At 56.4% G+C, this 17,059-nt stretch overlaps 1 protein-coding gene across 1 annotated transcript in view; it reads left to right on the forward strand.

Annotated features, from left to right (window-relative positions):
• GPA33 (glycoprotein A33) overlaps nucleotides 1-7,382 on the forward strand; it is a 21,811-nt gene extending 14,429 nt beyond the window's left edge. The window contains exons 7-10 of the mRNA XM_011374215.2: nucleotides 2,107-2,259; nucleotides 5,941-6,060; nucleotides 6,700-6,823; nucleotides 7,277-7,382. Coding sequence (XP_011372517.2) covers nucleotides 2,107-2,259; nucleotides 5,941-6,060; nucleotides 6,700-6,823; nucleotides 7,277-7,382 — 503 coding nt within the window. The remainder of the gene's footprint in view (nucleotides 1-2,106; nucleotides 2,260-5,940; nucleotides 6,061-6,699; nucleotides 6,824-7,276) is intronic.
• Nucleotides 7,383-17,059: the final 9,677 nt, after the last annotated feature.

Consider the following 17,059-nt stretch of genomic DNA (forward strand, 5'->3'; position numbering starts at 1 on the left):
GAAAGGGGACCAGGGAGGCCTGTGCACCTCGCGGGGCCACCCGCAGGCCTCGCTGGGTCAGGATCCCGATCCCGCCGGGCTGACTCAACTGCCCACTGCGCCCTCTGTCGCCCTCCACAGCAGACATCAGCGGCCGCGTCTGCCCTTCCCGCACCCCGCCCACCGAGGCCGGGGACCGGGCAGGGCCCGCCCTGCGTGTGCCCACTGGCCTCACGTGGCCACAGAACACCGCCCCGGGACGCAGCGCTCGCTCAGAACTGCGACGCCGTAATCGCTCCTCTGTTCCCGAGGCCTCTGCTTGGGGTCCGGGGCCCTGAGGCCCCAGGCCTGGGACCGCGTGGACGGCCGTGTCCGGGTTTCCGTGGGGCGCTCCGGACACCGCCAGCACACGTCGTCCTCTTCCGGCATTTTTACTGCTGGGTCGCGGCGGCCGCGCTCCAGGTGCGGTGCCCGACCCGTTTTTCCATCGACTCGGCTGAATCGGGGTGGGGGCCTGCCCGGCCGGGGGTGCCCCTGAGGGCATGACCTCCGCCTCCGGAAGGCTGTTAGGATGCAGGTCACTGCTGCTCTGCCGCCCCATGGTTCCCCACGGCAAGCTTAGTCCAAACACGAGTAAACCAACAGCCGAGCGGGTCAACCCTGCCGCTTCTAACGAGGCTAAGCTTTTAAAGATAAAGAACCGGAGAAGAAGATTCACGCGTAACACGAGGTCGGAGGCCGCCCGCGCTCCCTCTGGCCACCTGAGCCCTTGCGTTCTTTAAGCTCCATGCCACTCCCGCAAGGGGACGCAGAGGGCCCGTCCCTGGACGGGACACGCGGGCTGTTCGCAAGCAGAGCGATCGCAGTGTTTCGAGTGCGCAGCGCTCGGTTTTCGCGGGCATGGCTCCCCGGAGCGCGCCAGCCTGAGAACGAGCATTTTGGTGCAGCTTCTCTTCTCCCGCTCGGTCCGCCCCAGCCCAGCCCTTCGTCTTCCAGGCCCGTCCTTCTCTGCCTGATTCCCGCTCCTGGCTCCCAGTGGTTGGGGGCAGGCGGCAGGACCCCAGTCAGATGCGAATGTCCTGCCCCCGACCCTCCCAGGGCGGCTGCATTTTTGGAGAGGAACGAGTTTAACCTGAGGTTATGAAACTCCGTGAACCCCGTGTTTTGCTTTGAGAGAGAGAGCGCGCACGTTTCGTACCATATATTAAGAAATCCAGCAAAATCCTTTAAAAATTTTTAAAGATTTCTTTGCAAATGGCTCTCCTGCAGGGCTAGTGTTAGGCGAAAGGGCTTTAACTTGGGCTGGGCGACCTCACCGTGAACCGAGGCGAGCAGGGGACTTGGCCGCGGGGAGGCGCCTGGCCCCGCGACGCGGGCGCTGGAGGGACCGCGGTCTCGCGGCCTCTGGCGCCCTCTGGCGTCCGCGGCGGGAGTTGCAGGCTCCGCCTCGAGCCTGTCGCATCCCCCGCTCCCTCCCCATCGCTGCGCCTGCAACACCTGTTCAGGTGGCCTCTACCTTCTGTCTGGGACGAGGACCAGCCACCTGAGATCGGGGGGAGGGGAGAGGCGCGTCCTTCACAGCTTCTCCCAGAACTTTGCGGGGTGGGGCGGGGGCCGAGCGGAGCCGAGTTCGGCGCATGCTCCGTGCCCCTGCGCCTGTTCAGCCGAGACTGCAGGGCAGGCGAGCCGTCCACAGGGGCACGTAAAGAAAAGTGGAGGGGACAGGCCTGCCGCCGACAGGCTCCAGTATGACCCGCCCCACTGAGTGACCTCCACTTCCCACCCCCAAGGGCACCGCCTGGAGTCTCAGGCAGAGTCTAAGATGTGGCCATTCGGCCCCGCGCTGAGGGACCGGGGCTGATCTACAGTGGCACCGCTGAGTCGCTGGCAGAGGGAGCTCCTGGGAGCTGGGGCGGGGGTGGGGGAGGTGCTGGCTCTGGGATGGTGACAGGCCCCTGAGGAGACATTTTGGATGGATCGTTCTTGGAGCGTTGCTTCTCACCCCTTGGCTATGAATTTCCCTGCCTGTGAACAAACAAGGCCACATGTGTGTGGCTTTGGGGTGGGAGGCGGCAGTCGCTAGCCCCACCCGAGTCATGCCTTCTCTTGGGCCCCTCCCCTGCACAGTGCCACCTGCCAAACCAGACTGCGGCATCGAGGGAGAGACCGTGATTGGAAATGACATCCAGCTGACCTGCCAGTCAAAGGAGGGCTCCCCGGCCCCTCAGTACAGCTGGAAGAGCTACAGCCTCCTGAACCAGGAGCGGGCAGGCTCCCCAGGTAACAGGGTCTGCAGGGCAGGGAGGGCGCGGCCGACCAATCAGGTCCCCCGAAGGCTGTCCCTTCCCCCAGCCTGCCGTCCACAGAGCAACACCTTGAACCATCGCTCGAAGCACCAGTGTCTCAGAATAACACCCAACTCCCTCTCAGGTTGTGCAAAATAAACATGATTCGATGTAACGCACTTAGGGGAACCCACGGGAAACATCAGCTGCCTTCCTTATGCCCCCCGACTCAGCTCCCCGACATGAGCATCCACAGTCACTGTGCGAATGCCCTGGGTGGGGATTAGCTGTGATTACCATTATGTCTCAGAGCATCCATTTGAGACCCCGCGCCTAACTCGGTGGCTCCACTCCAGGGCGGGGATTTCCCGTTCCCATTCCCACTTCAGGCCAGTCCATCTCAGACTCCCCCGAACCCTACCTCCCCAAAGGCCTCCCCCACCACAGACCTGGGCTGCCTCCCGTGAGAGCCCTATGTTCTCGGGGACTGGGGTGGAAGGTTCACTTACTGTGGCCAGGCGACCGATGTCCTGGGCAGCTCGGTATTTGACCTTTTGGTCAGGAAACAAACCGGAAGGAAAAGAAAAAACTGATATAAATGTCTTACTGCCATTACCTGGGAGCGCACTGGCATGGGAGCACCCCACCAGACCCCCCTGGGTGTGCTGGGGCGGGGCGTGGTTCTCACTCTGCCTCCCAGAGCCCTAGAATCTGTCCCGGCTTCTCTCTCTGGGGCTGAGGCCAAACCCATCTCCGACTGTTAAAACATTTCCATCCACAGAGGATGATCTGGAGGTCAGGGTTCCCCCGCCCTCCTCCGCCAGAGACAGGATTCCCCACGTTAGAGGCTGCGTCCTTTGCTTAGCAATCGGGGGAAGCAAGCCAGCAGTGACGAGCACGGCGGATCCAGAATCAACACACAGGGACCTGGGGCCCGAAGCCTCCACTTTGTAGCTGCAAGTCACTCAGCCTCTCTGACCCTCAGTATCTTCTTCTGAAAACCTGGGAAGACCGTCGTACTGCCTTCCCTGAAGGCTGTGAGGAGGAGAAGATGAGACCCCATGAACCACAGCTCTGAACATCCGCTGCAAACTCGTCCTTGGCAGACTGGAGCTTCATGCACTGAAGGAGTGGGCATTTGGGCATCGAGGGAGGAGGGAGGAGGGAGGGGCGATTGTGGGGAGTCGGGGAGGAGGTCCTGGACAGAGAGGGTCTTGAGGGAAGAGGTGCAGCCTGAGCTTGCTGACACGCCATGGGGTGGGGGCGGACAGGCAAGGTAAATCTCGGCAGTGGCAGTGGCTCCAGGGACTGGGGTGTCTTGCAGGGAAATCTAAGGGCAGCAGGGAGGTGCCATCGCCTGCATTTACCTTCTTGACCACAAGGTGTCAGCCCCGCTGCAGGACGCTAGATTCAGCCAGGTTTCAGGATCGGTTAGGGCTTCCCCAGAAAGGGGGTTCCGGGGCCCCAGCTCGGAGCCAAAGCAAGCCTTCCGACGTGAGGACCAGGGGGAACAGCACCGACTCGGCTCGGGGAGTCCGCGGGGCTCTGCCTCTGCCGCTGGGGCGGCCCTGGAGGCTGTCCAAGGTCCTCATGCCGTGCACACCTCACGCGCAGACCCAGCTTCAGCGTCGGGAGCGGTGCGGGTCTGAGAAGGGCCGTCCAGCCCCTGCGAATGTCCCAGGTCTCGGAGCGTTTCCCAAAGTGGGCTCCTTCCAGACGCCTCGCAACAATACAAACAATCCCGTTCGTTTAGAAAGTGAGACCATGAGCACCCGGGGCTCGTTAGCATAGCAGAAGCTCGGAGCATGTCAAAGGCGCATTTAACCCTTAACTCGGTGATTTCTCAACTTGTCCTGGTCATGGATGCTTCTCAGTACAAAACACTTGCACATGTAAACAACACTCCAGAAAGCACGGCGAGGCGTGGGGCTCTGGGGGAGAAGGCGGCATTCTATGGGGGACGGGCGTCTGGAAGAGACCGAAACCACACGTAAGAAGAAGGGAGGAAAATCACCCCCGTCACCAGCTGCCGGTGAGAGAGTGGATGGTTTTTACTTCACTCTTCGCTCTTTGCAGAGGCTTTCCCCGCCTCTGCGGCTGAGATCGAATTCCCTTCCTATAAACTCAAGCAGCACTTTGCTTCAGGACCCCAGTGACCCTGCCACCGCGGCGTGTCTGTCTTCGCTCGTAGACTGGGACCGCCAAGGGGACGGGGACCCCCTCCGTCTTGTTCAGAGCTGCCGTGATCAGCATGGATTTTCTGGATCGGATTGAATCGAAATCGTTTTTATGTCATGTGTACATTCTTATGATGTGCACACATGGATCTGATCATTTTTTAAAAAAAAAATGCTCCAGAGAGTTTTAGACCTAAAACAGGATTTTGGGGACGCTTCGTCATTTCTTAATTTTGTGACTTTGGGCAAGTCACTTGACTTCTCTAGGCCTCCACTTGCCTCTATGAAGTTGGAGGTGGAAATGTGTGTCCCATCTACCATACAAAATTGTTGGAAGAATCGCGGACGTCACACTCGAGGATGTTACTGAGTAGCACGTCTGGACAGGGAAATACAATCTTGCAAGACAGTGAGGTGGGGCTGTGGGGGGCGGGGGAGGCCTGGGCACCAGGGAACTCGCAGATGAAGCTGGATGAAGCCAGGCCAGATCCGTGCCCGTGACCGCGTTAAGACCGGGATTGTTACTGAAGATTTCGGGCCACCTCTGAAATGTCTGACCGGGTGGCGACTGGATCCTGTTCATGGTTTAGAACGGCTCCTCGGGGTGCCGGGCCACCACCTGGTGGCAGCAGGGATCCTAGGAGCCTCTTCGTGCAACAAACAGGAGGACGAAGGTCCCTAACTCTTCTCTCAAAACTGCAGCTACGACGAAGCATCTCAGACGGACGGCACGTTTAAATGCGTCTCAGCACAAAGCTATCCCTTTCAAGGCGAAGAAGTTCTAGGTGCACGGATTTAGCAGGAAGCTCGCTCACGGGGACACTCGGGCCATCGTCCCTGAACTCGGGAGGGTCAGGAGTCACCTGACCCGTTTCGGACGAGGGAGCCGTGGCTCGGGGACGTTCAGTGGGAGATGGAGAGTCCAGACTGACAGCTGCCTCCTCCGCACCTCAGCCCCACGCTCACGCACCGCACTCATGGCAGAAAAATCCGGACGTCAGAGCTCTTGACCGCTAAAACCTTCGTCCACGTGCGTCTGAGCTAAGGGTCGGTTTCTGAAGCTCACACAGGAGTCACAGCGACGCCTTCTCATCAGAGGGCATTTCCTGCGGCACGCGCCGTGCCCCGTGGTTTCCGAGCTCTCGCCACACGCGGGCACTCCGCGGCGGCCTCACGGCGATGGTCCCCTCACCGATGCTCACGCGTGTCCCGTGAGGCAGGGCTATTGGTGTTCCCATTTTCAAATAAAGAAACAGAGGCTCAACGAAGCTAAGTTTCTTGCCCAAAAGTCACAAAAATAATCAGTGGCAGAGCCGGGCTTCGCGCCCAGGGAGGCAGGCTGCGCCCCGAGCACCTGGGGGTGGCGTGCTCCCGGTTCGCCGTCCGCGGCCGGGGCGGGTGTGTCCTCCAGGTGCGGCTTGCACCCAGCAGGACGCAGCCCCGGCACCCACCGTTGCCTCTTCTGTGGCACCCGTGTCACCCTGGCTGTTTCCTCCCAGTCACGGGGCAGAGCTGGACCCTGAAGAACATCTCCGCAGACACATCCGGCTACTACATCTGCACCTCCAGCAACGAGGTGGGGGCGGAGTCCTGCAACATCACGGTGGCCGTCAGACCCCGTAAGAGCAGACGAGGGTGCAGGGGGCGGGAGGACGATGGCCGGAAGGTGACGAGCGGGGGTCCAAAGAACGAGCCGGAGAGGCTGCCGTGGAAGGTGGCTGGGTGACCTTGGCCCAGTGCGCCCGTCCCAGGCTCCCCTTGCCTGGAGGCCAGTCCAGGTCCCTTGGTTCTCTGGCGGTGGCACCTAGGACTGGCTGCTCAGTCCGCCGGCCCTGGGGCCACTCCGTAGGGGGGTGAGGGCCCAAAGCCAGCTGCCAGTCTGGACCCCGTCCCTTGCGGTGGGATACTGACCAGCTCAGGGATAAGCCGGAGTTGGAACTGGCCTGGCCGACGGCCGAGGACTTCTCGGGAGCCCGGGTAGAGAGGCAAAGCCGTCGGCCCGCTGTCTCTGTCTGCGTCTCCATCCTGAAGAGTCTTCCCAGCCCTGGCTGGCCGCACTCCGACAAGGCCATGCCATTCGAGGGGCCCCGCTCCCTGCGCTGGGAGGAGGGCGGGGGCCGCCGGGGCTGGGAGGGACGTGTGCGGGACGGCTGGCGTGGGTGCCCTGCCCACCGCGCTCGCCCCGGAGCCTGGGCTCGATCGAGTCGAGTCGGGGATCCGGCCTGGGCCCGGGAGGTGCAGCCGCTGTGTCCCCACAGCCTCCATGAACGTGGCGCTGTACGCGGGCATCGCGGGCGGGGCACTGGCGGCCCTCATCCTCACCGGTGTCCTCATCTACTGCTGCTGCTGCCGGGAGAAGGACGAGGCCAAGGACGCCAGGCCGTGAGTGGGGGCGGCCGCGCGGCCCGGGGCAGGGCAGACGGGCAGGGCAGACGGGCAGGGCAGACGGGCAGGGCAGACGGGCAGGCCCGCCCAGCTCCGCCCAGCTCCGCCCAGCTCCGCCCAGCTCCGCCCAGCTCCGCCCCTCACGCTCCCAGGACCGGTTTTAGAGCCGAGAAGTGAGCACGTGATTCACTCAAGCCCTAAAAGGGCACTGCAGCCCCTGACCCCCCGAGGCCCATGGGCGTCCCGTGGTGTCGGGGCCACGTGTGCGCCCCCAGGGGGTGCCTCCTGGTCTGGTGGAGCGGCCTGTTCCCACGGCGCCCTCCGCTCACCCGTGGAGCGAGCCCTGCCCGTCAGCCCAGTGTCCCTCCGCAGCTGGTCGGGTGGGCTGGCGGGCCCCAGGGGCGTGGGCGCTGCTCCCAGGGGCACCTCGTCCTCTCCTTCCCGGTGCAGGGACCGGTCCATCTACCGGGAGCCTCCGGAGCAGCTGCACGAGATCCCCAGAGACCAGGAGGACCGAGGGAGCGACAGAAGCCAGTCCTCTGACTACGCCGGCTGAGGGCGGCTGGGGCCTGCTTCGGGATGGGGATGGGGTGCGGGTCCGTCCTGGCCTCCCGCGCCCACCCCCCACCCCCCAGCCCAGGACCCCGCCCCTCCGTCCCAGCCCTGATGGAGCTTCCTCCCGTGTCAGCCATGGAGGGCGTGGCTTAGCCTGGCTGCGGTGGTCTCACTGGTGACTCAACTACCAAGTGACCCCTCCCCACCCCCCACCTCCCCCTGGACCAGGCCGCAGCCTTCACCTTCCCTGCAGCCGGTGGCGGCTCGGAGCCTCAGGGGAGCAGGAGCCACCCCTCCGTGTGTGCCCAGCACCCAGGGGAGCAGCTGGTGAAGAGTTTGCACACGGCACACTTGTCGAATGAGTACACGCAGGTCCCCCATTGTCTCCCAGCTCCAGGGGGACCCCTGGCTCCACGGCCCACACTGGCCCGGCCTTGAGCCCCGTTTCCAGCCTCGCCTCCCGCATCCCATCCCGTCAGACACTCCCCGCGAGGGCTCTGCTGTGTGGCTGCCCGCGCGTGTCCGTCTCGGACCCCTGCGAATCCTGTCTCCCCGTCCTGCTCTCCCATGCGTGGGACAGTCTCATCCCTTTGGCCCGCACGGCACCCACACCAGCCACACGGCACGGCTGCCGGAGCACACGTCTGTGTTCGGGTCTGAGCCCCTGGGCTGGGCCTGGGCCTCCCCCCGCGTTCCCGGAGCCCGCGGCCACAGCCCTCCTGGCGCGGCTTCACCCAGCTTAACGCGGGGAACCACTCTGACAGGTGGCCTTGCCCTCTCTGGTCCCTGACAGCCTGTGGGCACAGCGATGACCTCCCCCCACAACCCACTTGCTCGTTTAGTGAAGTAAGTGTGAGGTGGTTTAGATGGGCACACTCAGGAGCTGGTTTGCAGGTGGCCCAGGATTCGCACGGCAAGGCCAGAGTAACTGACCTACCTGCTCCCTGGTCCCTAACCCGCCCTGCGCAGTGTTTCTGCCAGGGGCTGGCTCTGCTTTGCCGGTTGGGGGCCGTGCTCCCCACGGTCACCCCTGGGAGCCCAGGTATCACAGCCTCCCGTTTATTATTAAATGAACGTTGTCTTTTCTGGATGATCAGAAAAGCAATTCTACAAATCCGTTGTCTCTTTGTGATATATTTTGTTAAATTCTTTGCTTCATTCAAAATGCTGTCAATAATGATGAAGTCGCAGGTGGAAATTTTTTTTTTTTGACGTGGGTTTTTTTTTTCACAGGAGGGTGGAGCTTGTGTCTCGTGGGTCTGTGTCTGCTCCCTGTAGGCCACCTCTGCGTCCTTGGCGAGGTGAGGTGATGGGTCTGAGGGGACAGAGGGCCAGATCCTGTGGGTCCCCTTGCTTGTGGCCACCGTGGGGTCAGACGATGTCCCCATGGTTGCTGGCACAGGACAGAGCCCTGCCTGGTGGTGGAGGTTATTCCAGGTGCCTGCAGGGCCAGGACACCGTCCAGGCCTGGGAGTCAGTTCCCACACTTCGAGGGGGGTGTGGACATGCTCTTGTCGGTGTCACTCCCAAGGGGGCCCCCTGAGGGAGGGGAGGAGCCCCCTCCTGTCGTAGTCATCGGGGAGAGCTGGAGGCTGTTTCCCTGCACAGCGCCTGGCTCCAGTCAGCTCTAGGGGACTGTGCCAAGCACTCGTCTGGCTGCAGGGTGTACAAAGGTCACTAAGATGCTCGAACTCCGGAGGAGCTGCAGTCTCAGGGAGGTGACAGACAGGAGGGCAGTGACCTGGGGCGGCGAGATGGAGATGCCACAGGCTCGCAGTGGGGGCCGGAGTGACTCGGCCTGGGGGAGTCGGGAAAGCTCCCAAAGGAGGTGACGCTGGGGCTGCATTTGAAGAAGAAACATGAAGTTTTACAAGCAGGAAGCGGCTGGTGCCGGCATTCCTGTCCCCCAGGCCAGGCCTGCTACTTGGGCCTCAAAGTGCTGTCCGTGGGGAGGACCACCGTCTTCTGCTGAATTTATTTAACCCAGAAACACAATAAAAATTAAATTGTCATAAGTTCCCTTATGGTCAGAACTCATCTGGTGACACTCGTGTGGTCCTCCTGGATGGCCAGCCAGTCCCTTCCAGCGGCAGCGTGTGGGAAGGGGGGCCGCCACCGACCGAGGGGTGACCGAGTCCAGGACACTGGTCGGGCCCCAGACACCTGTTCGTATAATCCTCGCTTGCACGTTCAGATTTCAAGGCATATGGCAAGGCCAGGTGTGCGTGTCACCACCTGAGGAAGGACCCTGGGTGCCCAGAGCGGGCCCCGCAGGCCACGGGCACCTTGGTACATCAGCCACACCCCTGGGCCGTGACCTCCAGTTGCTTCTGGGCACACCGACGGGGCACCTCGCCCTCCCACCCCGCCCCCTCCTCCTTTCTAAGGGGTGGGGACTCAGGATCAACACTCACTCATTCAGAGGTGACCCAGCCAAGCTCCAGAAAAGCAATGTCAGAAACACCCACACGCCACGTCGAGGGCCCCAAAACAAGCATCACGCGATGACTCCTCAGCTGCAGAAAACGGGGTCGAGGCCTCAGCCGGCTGGTCCTGCATCACGGGGTGGTCAGGACGCACGCGGGAAGGAGTGTGATCCCGTGGCACCCCTCCCCCAGGCATTTGCTCTTACCGTGTTTCCCTTAAAATTATCGCAAACTTACAAAACACACAACACAGAAAAATATTTCCTTTTGACAATGAGCCACCAGCACAGCGCCCCGTCACCCTCCCATGTATCTGAATGTGCACGTCCTCCCCACGAGGCTGTCCTGAGTGCCACACAGCCTGAAAGTCGGGGAGGCGGTGCCGAGGCGTTCAGGCCCCATTCGAGTCTCCCTCTTTCCCAGTAGCGCCCGCTGGGGCTCGAGAACCAGCTCAGAACTCCAGCCCCAGTCTCCGAGTTGGAATGTGCCTCAGTCCCTCCTTGCTCGTCACCCTTCCCCCCATGCCGCTGCCACGTGACACGGGCGAGGGACGCGGGCCTGAGGACGGCGTCGGGCTGCAGGTGACCCGGCGACAGCTGATGAGCACCTCCCGGCTTCTCTTTGGCACATCCGAGCTGCCGGCATCGCTGCTCTGCTGCTTTGGGGCCATTGCGAAGTAAAATTGGGGTGACTTATGACACCATGACAGTCCACCTGATCACCACGATGGCTACTCAGTGACGTCCAGGCCAGAGCGCCTCCCGTGCGGGGACACTGGACAGACGAGGTTTCCCACCAGGAGCGGGACGGGGCAGGACTCGCAAGATTTGGTCCGGCTCCTCAGCATGGCGTGGAATTTAAAACGTATGAGTTGTTTCTGGGACTCTCCATTTAACATTCTTGGACTGCGGTTGACCTCAGTAGACTGAAACCACAAAACATAAAACTAGGGATAAGGGGAGATGACTGTATTTAAAAAAAGTTTTCATCTTTTATGTACTTTTGGAATCCACTTTAAGTCCTTTCAAAGACGAGGCAGGTTTGATTAGCAGTACATGGGAATAAAATCAGCTACAGGGTTTTGGCCGACGTGGTGCATCGCGGGTCACAGCCGCCAGGAGGGGCTGAGGTCGTGGACCGGAGGAGGTGCCACAGGTGAGGAGCCACGCCCGTCCTGGCACATCCTGAAGGGCACACGGAGCCAGAGAACGGCAGAGGGGGCAGCGCGCCGGGCCTGCGGCGGGTTGGGAGGGACCCCAGGGCAGGGTGGCCCGCACAGCCGCGGAACGTAGATTCTTTTTTAAGGTATTTTGAGCAAACCCATCGTTTGTATTTCACCTTTTTCTCATAAAATCAACGTGAACTATTCCACAGTTGAAAGTCTTAATTGAGCATAGCTTACTCAGTGTGACAATCATCTTTTTTAATTTTTGAATGAAGAGAGACAAGCCTTTGTGTTTTCTCCTAGAGTGCACCTGCCACATCCCCAGGGGCCGTGACAGACACACCTGTCTGCCTGGTGCACCCCCAGGTGGAGGAGCCCCCCGAGACTTTCAGGCTGAGAGCATGTCCGACTGCACGTGGCCCTCCACGGACAGGATCCAGAGCCCCAGAGGCACGAGTGGCAGAAAGTGACATCTGCGGTGGCTTTCTGCGCAGACACAACTGTGCTCAGGATTCAGGCCACTGTCGCCCCCTCCCCCACCTGGCAATCCGAACCGGAGATGCTTCTGAGCTTCCTTTGTGCTGCCCAGGGAGGGGGTGCTGTGCCAACAGGCAGTGATCCCACGAGCTTCTGGAAGGAGCGCGGACCGCGGCTGCCCGCCGCACAGATCCACCAGGAGGATTCGCTGTCCTGCCCTGCTCAGCACCCAGGAACGGGCTTCAAGACCCCGCTGAAACACTCACTGACAACTTTCTAGAAAAAACCAGGCTCCGTGAATCACAGTTGGTTGGCCTCATTACGTAAATGTCGTGCGGTCTGTAAACACAGGCGGAGGTCGTGGGGATGGGGTTGGGGGTGGGCCCGCCCGCCCGAGGTTCAGCAATGGGGGAAGCGTTGCACTTTGTAAAGCCCGTTCGGGGACGGGGCCCATGTTAATTCTCACAGCCACCTGCTGCCCGGTCGCCACACTTAGTTCACAGAGGAAGAAACCGAGGCTCAGAAGATGAAAGTGACTTGTCAAGGACTCAGGAAGCTGGAGGTGACAGAGCTGGGGCCCAAACTCAGGTCTAACTATTTAAGTCTTGGGCTTATTTCAGGACTTTTTCTTTCAGACAGTGCGAGAGAGAGAGAGATCCCGAAGCCCGCGTGACGGGCAGCTGCGGAGGTGCTGTCCGTCGTGCTGCGAGCCTCGGCTCTTCCCTCCGGGAAAACCCACCTCTGTGGTTCATCCGCTCAGAGCGGGCTCCCCCCACCCCTCCCCGCATGTTACTTTCACCTTCCTGCCCCCACTCTTCTCCACTGGCTTTGTCTCCCCCGTGAAATTGAACCTGCACGCCCTCCGAACCTGCTCCTTGACCCAGGAGCCGTTGGGCTTGGCACGTAAGGGCGGGGCCGGGAGCTGTCAGGCGGGGAGGGCGCCGGCTCTGCGTGTTGCCCAAGGCCGCAGTGATGGGACAAGGACCAAAGGGTGGTCAGTGCTGACAGAACAGGCAGAGAGCTGGGTTTAGTAAGGGTTCGGGTTGTGCCAAACGAAAAAACGAGACGATGAGCAAAGACGACGAGGATGTGCCCGAGGGAGTGACCAAGACCCTTGATCACGTGCGCCAGGTACTCAGGTGTCTAACAAACGCTGGAATGACGGACAAACGTATGCATGGATCGAACGCATAGATGAATACGATAAACACATCCGACCTTGGGGAAGGGGAGAGGCTGGGTTACAAATGAAATCATTCTTTCGCCATCCGGATATTCAAAACATGTTGTAAAACCATCATGGGCAAAACAGGGCATAAGAGCACACGAATAAAGGAGAAGAGAAAGTCAGGAATTAGACCTAAATACACGCGGCAGTTTACTGTGTGTCAAGTCAGCATTGTGAAGTTAGTGTGGAAATGTGGATTATTGAATAAGTGATGCGGGGGAAAAAATCCATTCTGAATCCACATCTCACACTGTCGTACTAGGATACAATTCGGATGGATCAAAAATTAAAATTTGAAACAATGAAATCCTAGAAGTCTGAGACATAAATATGGAACGTATATATTTTTCATCTTGATGTGGGGAAAGCATTTTTCAAATGTAACATAAAGTCCCAAAACATAAAAGATTGATAAATCTGACCCACAGAAAAACAAAAATTTTGATATGGCTAAAACCACAATTAAGAGAGACCTACAACAAAAAGCTGAGATAAAACGCTTGTGACCCCCATCACAGATAAGGTCTTCTGAGAATCGAGACAAAAACAAACAGCAGCAGAGCGGACAAAGGACAGGAGCACTCGGTGAAAAAGGACTATAAATGGCCCTTAAGCACATAAACAGCTCGGCGCGGCGCACGGGAAGAGACGTGGAATTTAAATTCAACTGCGATGTTTCCCTAGCACACCGGCCAAAGCAGATCCGAGTCTGGCGACACAGGGTGGAGACCGCAGGGGACAGACGCCGCCTCGCTCACACGCACGAGGACAGCGTCACTGCATGGGCACGGGGACAGGCCGCGGCCACGCGACGGCAAGCTGCTCCCATCGCCCGGAGACACGCGCACCCGTCAATCAGCAGGAGGAAACCGCGCCGGAGGTGGACAAGCGCCCAGGTCCGCGGGGTGGAAAACAGTGGGCGTGAACACCCTGCCGGGAGGTTCCGCGGGGGACGCCCGGGGCGGCTCCGCAGTGTGACAGTCGGGAGGGACATCAAGAGACTGGCGACACGGGTTGCCTCTGCGGAAGAGACTGAGTGCCCGGGAAACAGCGGTGTCACGTGTCACAGCTACCGAGTCCCCTTTGACTTCTGAGTCTACACGTAAGTATAGCAGCTATTCCAAATAATAGTGACAACAAACAAGAATGTGTCCTCTAGCAGGGGAGACAAAATCTACCCGTGACGGGGCGTCCCGAGAGGCAGGCGTGGCACTGTGCCCTGGCGTGGCCCGAAGGACCAGGCAAGAGGCAGTTGAGGCAGGAGCAGGCCTCCGTCTTCCTCAAATATTCTTCAATGGGACCGGATGGGTGTACGAAGCTCCAAGTTCAGGTTCGTACAGCCGCACTGCGGCCTCCGACAAGGTTTTGCTCTGGTTAGAAGCAGGTGCCTGAACACCTGATGAGCACCACGAGCACGGACGGAACCTGGTAAAAGTCGAGGGTCTGATGCTGCTCGTTAAAGGCTTTTCAAGTGCTTGTCACCCGCCTTTGGGACCTGTTCCCGTTCAAATAACTGTGCTTAACGCCACCGTGTGCCGGCAGGAGACAGAAAATGTATGTTATTTTTAGCCAATTCTAGTACAAATGGTAGATGTGCTGTGGGCTCTGCGGGCAGACTTTTGCCTCTCAGCTCCTGGGAAGCCAAATTTATTTAAATTGCCATCCTTGTCTGTCATCTCAAATGGAGAAATGGACTTTCTAGATTCCTCAAACTGTGATGTGGTGGGTGAATGAATTCCCAAGGTGACATCTAACTGCGGCTGGACTAAAAGTTTGGGGTTTTTTTCCCCCTTAAACCTAACTTAAGGACGTAACGTTTCAGCTCAGCAGCTCATAAAGACAGAATTTACCGATAGAGCACGTCTCTGTTTTCTGGATAGCTCTAACTCTGGCGCTTTCCACGTCTACCAGGAGAAACTGTCTTAAAGGGTAAGGCAGAACCTGAGAGAAATGATTTCACTCTTTACTGCCTGCTTCGCCAAAAAAGTCTATTCAAGTTCACTCTTTATCGGCCCCTTAAACGTACTATTTGACACGCACACTCCTGTTTTCTCTCCCACTCCCCATCTGATTCTGTGCTTCCAGTTTTGTTTATGGCTGGTCTTTCACATTTTGTTTTTTTTACCGACCACAAGTTCTGAAATTAATGTAGTTACATGCATCAAGGGTTTCTTTCACACTGAACTCTTTCTGTATCAAGTGTTCAAAAAAAATCCTCATGACTTTGAAGTTAGAGACTAGGATATAGTCTCTTCTAAAAATTTTGAAAAGCTTCCTTTTCATATTTAAATCCTTAAACCAAGTGGAATGGCTTTTTGTGAATAAGGTGGGGAAAGGGTCTAATTTCAATTTTTCTTTTCCCTTTGTGCATTTATAAACTGTTCCTGGACAATTTTCTAAATCGTCACACTGGTCTAGAATGTCACCTCTGTCACGTTCTGTATCACATTCCGTAAGTGCGTGGGGATTCTGATTCTGGTCCATGCGTTGTCTCCCTTACTCCAGAATCTCCCGATCTTATTTATCGTTACGGGGTTTATAATAAAGTTGGTCCCACCCCTCTTACAATGTACCTCTTTCCTCAGGCGTGTCCTGGCTCTTGCCTTTATTCTTCCCGGAATTAGCTTAACTCCAACAAAAACTTGTGATTTTATTTAAAATTGAATTCAAACTACAGATCAGTCCAAGGAGAATTGAAATCTTTATAATAAATCTTTAAAATAATATAGGAATCTCTATTTAGGTCTTTATTAATGTTTTTCAATAAGGTTTTACAATTTTCTACACGTAGGTCTTAAGATTTTTGTCAGATTTATTCCTAGGTACCTCAAATTTTTTGCTACTGTAAATGTTTTCCTTTTTAAAATGTTTTCTAAATGATCTGTCGATGTACAGAAATGCACTTGATGTTATATTAATCTTGAAGCCAATCAAGCTCTTATTTCTACCTATTATCCAGATTCTTTTGACTTTTAATGCAGAAAACCGTATCTGTGAATGACCATTTTCTTTCTTTCTTTCCCTAACCTTGTGCTTTTATACTTTCTTACATTGTACTTGCTAAGAATTCCAGTGCAATGTTGACTAAAAGCAGTTAACAGGGCATTTTTTGTGTTGTTCCTGATTTTAAAGAAAATGCTTTTAAAGTTTCCCCATTAAGGATAATATTTGCTGTAGAATTTTTGTAGATGATTCCCATCAGGCTTAGGAAGTTCCAATTCTATTTCTAGTTTGCTTGGATTATTTTTTTAATTACAAATGGGTGTTGAATTTTGCCAAATGCTTCTTCCTCCATCCGTTCTAATGATAACATGCTTTTCTCCCTTGAATTAATGTGACAAATGACATTTATAGACTTTCTAATGCTATATCATTCTTGCTCTCCTGAATAAATGCAGTTTGGATACAGCCTATATTTTTATATATTGGAATGAGATATTCCTTGAAAGTTTAGAAGAATTTACCTGTTAAACCACGTGGCCTGGGCATTCGAAAATTAAAGCTTCAATCTCTCTACTGCAGGAGACACGGGCTTTCTATTCCTCCTTCAGGCACTTCCGGTAAATTCTATTTTCCTAGGAATTTGCTTCTAGTTCATCTGAGTTTTCAAACTTGTTGGTGTGAAAGGTCACAGTATTACTGCATCTCTCACCTGTGCAGGTCTGGATCGACGCCCCTTTTAATCTCTAGTAAGGTTTGTCCCTTCTTTCTTTTTCACTTGCTTCATTTCTTCGGAGTTTTTATCTATTCTATAGTCTTTCGAAGAGTCAGCTTGGGTTTCGTTAAAAACCCTTTCGTTCTTTTTCTATTTCATTGATATTAACTCCTTTTCTCCTCCTTCCTTCTACTTCTCATGGTTTATTTATTGTTCTTTTTCTAACTTAAATTTTTTATATTAAGGTATAGTTAGCACACATTATGTTAGTTTCCAATCTTTGTTCTTCTTAAAATTTGTTTAGTTACTTCTTTTGGACCCTCTTTCTTGCTAATATAAGTATTTAAAGGTATATTTTTCTCTCTTCAACCCGATTACTGTCATGATGATTTTGAAGAGAGATAAAAGTGGTTTCAAAACTTGAATACGATTTTTTAAAAATCTATTAAAAATGCAATATATAGTTACCTTCTACGAATTGTTTCTTGTCCGAAGATCTGATGTCGGAAACATGAGGAAGCAGCAGAGTGGAGGAGGAACGAGCCTCTCGCGTCAGACAGACCTGGTTCCCCTCCCCCCGTCAGGAGCTGTGTGACATGAGTCCCGTGCGTGCGTGCATGCAGTGTGTGTGCGTGTGTGTGTGTAAAGTGGAGGTGTCGCCTTCCTCAGAGTGGGTATGAGGATTCCACAAGATACATAACATAGGTTCTCCGTAGTTAGCAAAGGA

The sequence above is a fragment of the Pteropus vampyrus genome, unplaced genomic scaffold (assembly GCF_000151845.1).
Source record: "Pteropus vampyrus isolate Shadow unplaced genomic scaffold, Pvam_2.0 Scaffold241, whole genome shotgun sequence".
NCBI classification, from domain to species: Eukaryota; Metazoa; Chordata; class Mammalia; order Chiroptera; family Pteropodidae; genus Pteropus; species Pteropus vampyrus.